Source organism: Vanellus vanellus, assembly GCF_965231255.1.
Source record: "Vanellus vanellus genome assembly, chromosome: 11".
In the NCBI taxonomy this organism is placed as follows: domain Eukaryota; kingdom Metazoa; phylum Chordata; class Aves; order Charadriiformes; family Charadriidae; genus Vanellus; species Vanellus vanellus.
Genome location: NC_138916.1, coordinates 5,753,092 through 5,759,091, shown reverse-complemented (window position 1 = coordinate 5,759,091; position 6,000 = coordinate 5,753,092). Strand labels below are relative to the sequence as shown.

The following is a 6,000-nucleotide window of genomic DNA, read 5'->3' as shown; positions in this document are numbered from 1 at the left end:
ACCTTGATATACACACTCCAGATAAATACCTGCAGGCACTGTGTTCTCTCACTGGTGATCTGTGCTCAGAGCTGCTGCTACCTCTCCCAAACCTGTCAGGTCCGTAACTTATTATTTCAGCCTCCAGCCTTTGCAAGTACAGATCAATCACAGTCTGATTTAGAAATTACCTACTTGATTACTCACAGAGCATAAGACGTAGTACAGGCAAACCATTCTTTCCACAATCCTCTTAATTTCCAGGGACGCTTTGACTTTTGGTCAGCCATTCCAGAGGCTGAGTGATATTAGGGAGCAGAAAGAGTCCATTACCTGCCCTGAGAAATATTTAAATGTGGTGTGAATGAACATATAGAAGATTAAGGGAACACAGAAGATATTTTTCCCTTGTTTTTCTCTGTGATCCTCAGCCCTTTTTCTTGACCAAGTTCTTAGTTCTTCGGAGAAAAAACAGCTGTCCTATTTTGGCTGTTACACAGGAGATGGAAAGTGCCTGTCCTGGTTATTACTGAAAGCCAAGTGGGGAGGTTTAGAGCCTGAGAGTAATTTGGAGGAGGCAGATGAAAACCTTTCTCTAAAGTTTGAGAACACAGTGTTAGAGGAAGATGATAACTCATCGCCCCTTTTCATAAGCTATTTTTGGAAAAAACAAAACAAAACACATCCTTTGGTGTGTCTGAAACCAAGAGCACTGAGTTGAAGGAGACTAGACCACTGATGTATTTAGATCCTTCCTTCTTTAAGGAGCTGAATTTGACCCTGGAAAAAAAGGAGCGGGATTGGGAGGACAGAGTAACAGGTTTCCAACTTGTAAAATTGTGTTAAAGATGACAAGGATCAATTTCCGATGTCCATCTATGTCGGGCAGGGGAAAAAAGGTTCTTTTGAAGAGAAACCTAGTTTCAACCTAGGTTGAAAACTTGGGTGGGTAGGGAGGAACCACCCAAAATGTAGTAGTAGTAGTAGTAATAGTAGTAAAAGAAAAAATAAAAATTGGAGCAGCTCCCCTGTGGATGTCGTGGACTCCGTTTCAAAGGAGATTTGCCAGAACAGATTAGATGAACATCCGTCAGGAATAGCATAGGGATGCATCATCTTGCAGTGCAGGGTACTAAGGCTAGGCTGCCCCTTGAGGTCCTTCCAACACACATGGTGGTACGTGATCACAAAGTCAAAATATTAACAAGCTGAGAAGCTACTTAATGTATTTTAAAAGAACTTTTTTTGCCCAAGTTTTAAGAAATGGGGTCTCTGCTTGTTTTTAAATTTATCAAGTATGTGACACAATGCTGTACTGTCTAAACTGCTTTCAAATTCTGACTGACTCTGTTCTGGATCTCACAGGTGAGGTCAAGTTTATCTGAATGCTTTTGTTTGCTAAATTTATGCTAACCTAGTAAAAGCAGCAGTAAAAACTGCAAAATCACAATAATTTTACGAGAATATTTCACCTTATTTTTCCAGTTAAAGTTTTATGGTCAGTCTTCACCATTTGGTTTTTCTTTGCCTCTTTTTCTCCATCCATAAAGGGAGATTAGACACTGGAATGAAGTTGAATGTTCCTTGGTGTGAGTTAGTGCCCTTTTTTAAAATCCATTCTTTAGTGTTGCATATAAAAGTGTTAACTAAAAGATTAAGTAGATTTTTCTGTTTGCAAGCAACTGTATATATTTTTGTGCCATAATCTTGTGACCTTTCACCTTAAAAGAAAATGCGATTTTCTGCAACAATGCAAGCTTCGGCTATACATAGAAAGCGTAATATTACATGACCATAACTTACAGGAGACCCACTACTGTCAGTGCTGTTAATATCGGATTTGTATGTCATGAACCTTTCAAGTCAGGTGCTAATTTATGACTATTCAGTCACTCGTCTCGTATTCCATTCTAGAATGCAGTCAGTCATTTCATTACACACAAAGATTTTTCCAGTGGATCCTATTTTTTCCATTAAAAGAAGTTTAATTTGATCTTTCAGAAGATGCTGCAATGTGACTGTGCAACTGTATTATATTCACTTTGCTGTAATGTCAGAGAATACGAATTCAGTCATCTGTATTACTTCTTTATGTTAGCAGAAGAGAGGAGTCCTCTTTGAACGCCTCTGCTCAAGTTATTTCATTTTTTAAAAAGATGATTGTTGAATATGTTTACATTTTTTCTGAACAACTGTTTCCCTTTAAACGAAGTCATTCATACCAAAAGTTAAGTCTGCAGCCTGTTCACGGGAAAGCTGACAGGAAAAAGTCAGTATCCATTTTGCCTTTTAATAGACAAGATAATCAGGTGAAGTCTGAAGATGTGATGCGTGTGGCTTGCAAGTCTTACCTTCAGGTTCAATAGAAAGCAAAGAGGAGATGAAAGCTTTTTCTAGAATGTACCTGTTCACTGGTGTTGCTCTTATAGCATTTCCTCTTTTAAGAGGAGTAAAAAATAGGGGAGAGAGGGAGTAGAGAGGGTTGCGGTATAATGGCTCTGCTCTGACACATTGACCAGACAGAGGAGGGAGCAGGGATTCTGGCTTACCTTACCACACTTGGAAGCTGACAGCCGGGTTTTGGTGGTCACCTGTGAGTTAGAACAGTTGCCTTCTGAGCAACTAGAGACTGTTTTCCAAGCTGAGCTGTCTCTTTTCTAGCTGTTTAGTGTGCCACCTTTTTTTAACAGTTCATGTAAGCACACATGAATATAATTATTCTTCCTGGGACCATTGTGGATGGTGAAAAACTGTTCCAATCTGTGGTTTCTTGGGATATTCTTGTTTTTATAATGCTCTGAGGTTTGCTTATGTATAACAGATAAAGTGCTAAACTGAACCCGGTTATGGTGAATCTCTATCAAAATACTGGAGAGATTTATTTTTTGTCTTGCATTTATTTTGTGCTGCTGCTTTACTGAATGATTACTTCTGAAACATAAAGACCTTTTGGATGGTAGTCTTAGGAAGTAGTATTTGGTAGTAGGAGAGATCTTCATTTGTTTATCAGACCTCTGCCTAGAATGGTTGGTTCAAAATACAGGTTGTTGTGTTACCAGACACTAATAGATTAGGAAAGCGTTGAGTTGTGTACGTTAATGTTTCTTGTATGTTTTTTGCTCATTCGCCCCTCTTCCTTTGTCTGGTAGTCTTATCATATCTAGCATTTCATACTGGTAGTGAGTAGTCTGGGAAGTACTAAAAAATCTGAGGTAGGATGACTTGCTTTTGAGAGGCAGATGGAAGGGCTGCCACAAAAATGTGGAGGAGGATGACATCTTAGAGCCAAAGCTACTCCTAAATGTTATCCATAGAGAAATGGTTTGTCTGTTGTCTGCTCCTTGGAGAAGGGATGCAATCACTGAGCTCAGTGCATCAGTGCGTTGGTGAAATGTAAATGCTGGTTCCTTCATATTCCTTAAAGTGATTTTTCCAAACAGTACTGAGTATCTGGGCTGTAAAAAGATGCTCAACTGGTGTTTAAACTTTTGTCTAACTATTAGAATTTGTCCTGCTGAAATTGTCATCAGTGGCAGTAGTCCATGGAATCTCACGCCCTCCTATTTAAAGTACACCTACATTAATTTATGCAGAAAGGATTTGGGGATTCTAGTAGATTCTGTATTTATGCAGAAAGGACTTAATTTCTGAAGAGTTCGTGGAGATTGCTGTGGAAAGCCTAATGATGGAAGAGCGGTTTGGAGTGTTATGACAGCAAGGGAAGACACTTGAGACAAAACCCAGACTATCTACAAAATGAAACAAAACAAAAAGCATCTGTAGCTTCCTGTTTCTGTAGACAAATACTGTCAAATTCAGTGAAGTTTCTGGAATGAAAAATAACACAACATGGTATTGCATGCTTTTTAGAATCTTCGGAAAAGAGAAGTTATGTACTAAGAAAATCCTGCCTTCATTGAAGTAGTAATACTAAGCTGTTAATTACCAGCTAATCCAAATGATCTAATAAAAAGTTGTGGTGAGAGAGAAATAATCTTCTGTCAGTAGTAAATATGTTGACAATATGCCCAATAAGTGTATTGTTTTCTTACGCACCATTTTGACATACCTCAGACAAAGTATCAACATTTAAGTATGTGTACACAAGTTTTTGGAAAACAAATTTCCTCTATACCAAGAAAAATATGTTAAATCTATGTTTTGAATAGTTTCTAGCCTGATGCTACTGAGACTTTACACAGAACTGTATTTGAATACATATAATTCTACTGAACTAATTTTTTTTTTTTTTTTTAAATTGAATGTTGAGTGGAAAATTCTAAGCAATAATGCCACTGCTGCTTTTTCAGATACTTTAGTAGGAACTTGCAAGTGACTTGACACCATGGTAGCGCTTTCCTTGAAGATCTGTGTCCGCCAATGCAATGTAGTGAAGACGATGCAGTTTGAACCATCCACTGCAGTGTATGATGCCTGTAGAGTTATTCGTGAACGAGTGCCAGAGGCTCAAACAGGGCAAGGTGAGTTCCTGTATTGGTCCTTAGTCAATTCATTGGCTGCATTGAAAATAAATACAGACCTGTGGGTTTTTTTACTGTTCCTCCATTTATCTTTCAGGTTGGAGGATTTGTTTTTTTATTTAAATCATAAGGCTCTGGAGTGAAAGGCTCAAAGGGCATACGGATTTTTCTTCCTTCTGTTGTGACAGAGGTTTTTCTACAAAGGATAATTTTTTGTGAAACTTTTGCTTCTTAAATAAATTGCTTGTTTGCCTGAAAGATGATGTTTCCCTGCTTGGAGAGCAATTTTTGTGGTACCATCTTTTTAAAGCAATGTTTGTGGCAATGCTTTCCGTGAAAATCTGGGCCAACTTATTTTGTGCCTCAGCAAAAAAATGGACAACATGAATTGAAAAATAATGGCTGGATATCTCGAAACTGTGTAAAGAGAAATGTTTGAAACTGGTTAATAAGTAAAATCACCATGCTATGCATACCATATTCAGAATGCTGCTACATGTTAGTCGAATTTAACTGTCTCTGTACCTATTGAGTAAATTAAATGAATGTAGACAGTGACATATGTCTTCGCTTGGACAAAAGCTGTGGTTTAAACGTAGTCAAAGCTGTCATATTCAGATTCTTCAGAATCTTTTGTTGCTGTACTGTATATAATGCCACTGGAATGTAATTCTTAAAGCATATTGTTTCTTGAGTTTTACCCACAGCTCTCAACCTTTAGAGCTGTTTCGAAAATCTTGTCTGAACGGTTAGAAAAAGCTACCAGCAATGCACAATATTACCATTACTTAGAAATGCTTCGCCTTTGCAGGAGTCCTTAGGAAGTCTAGTTATACAGATTCAATTTTTCAGATGCAAAATGTGCATTTTTACCATACTGATTTCTCAAGGCAGTTACTTTGAACAGCTGTTGAATTCAAAGAATTTGAGTAATAAATATCCTTGAACATTGCGAACCTCATAGAAAAGCCTAGGAACTCTGTTCAGATTATACAGTCAGGCTTTTCCTTTATATGTGATTGCAGTGCAATTACAAACTTCAAACAACTTATGAAGTGGAGTGATGAACAGAAATAAGGTTACTAACATATCCCTTCCCCTTCTTTGTGGCTGGTAAAATGTGTTTGCCTGTTAGTTCAGAAGACTCAGACTTGCAGCACAAACTGTTTGTCCTGCATTATGACTGTCAGCCATGTGCATTTCACTTCAACAAGCTTACATGCTGGCACAAATCTGGCCGTGATGTTAACATGCAAGTTGCACAGCACTGCAATTTCATTACTAGGGTGTATCCCCCAGAAATGAGTATCAGAGCGGTCTGTGCTTCCTTGGTAATTCTGTGCAAGGCGCTTTCTGTGCTTCTAAAGGTCACAACCTATTTATAGGCATAAATTCTAAAATTTTACATAACTGTTTCTGTACTGAATTTCTGTCATAAACATCTGTGTGCGGATCACTTGGCTGTTCAAGGGAATTTTAATTAAGGTTGGCAGGAAGAGTTTTGCTTCTTATTCAGTTGGTTTTGGAAGGATTCTTCCTT

At 38.0% G+C, this 6,000-nt stretch overlaps 1 protein-coding gene across 1 annotated transcript in view; it reads left to right on the top strand.

The window, feature by feature from the left end:
- Positions 1 to 4,324: 4,324 nt before the first annotated feature.
- Positions 4,325 to 6,000, top strand: part of TLN2 (talin 2) — a gene marked incomplete at its 5' end in the record, with an annotated part of 112,525 nt that continues 110,849 nt past the window's right edge. The window contains one exon of the mRNA XM_082488644.1: positions 4,325 to 4,460. Within this exon, the coding sequence (XP_082344770.1) occupies positions 4,325 to 4,460 (136 nt within the window). The remainder of the gene's footprint in view (positions 4,461 to 6,000) is intronic.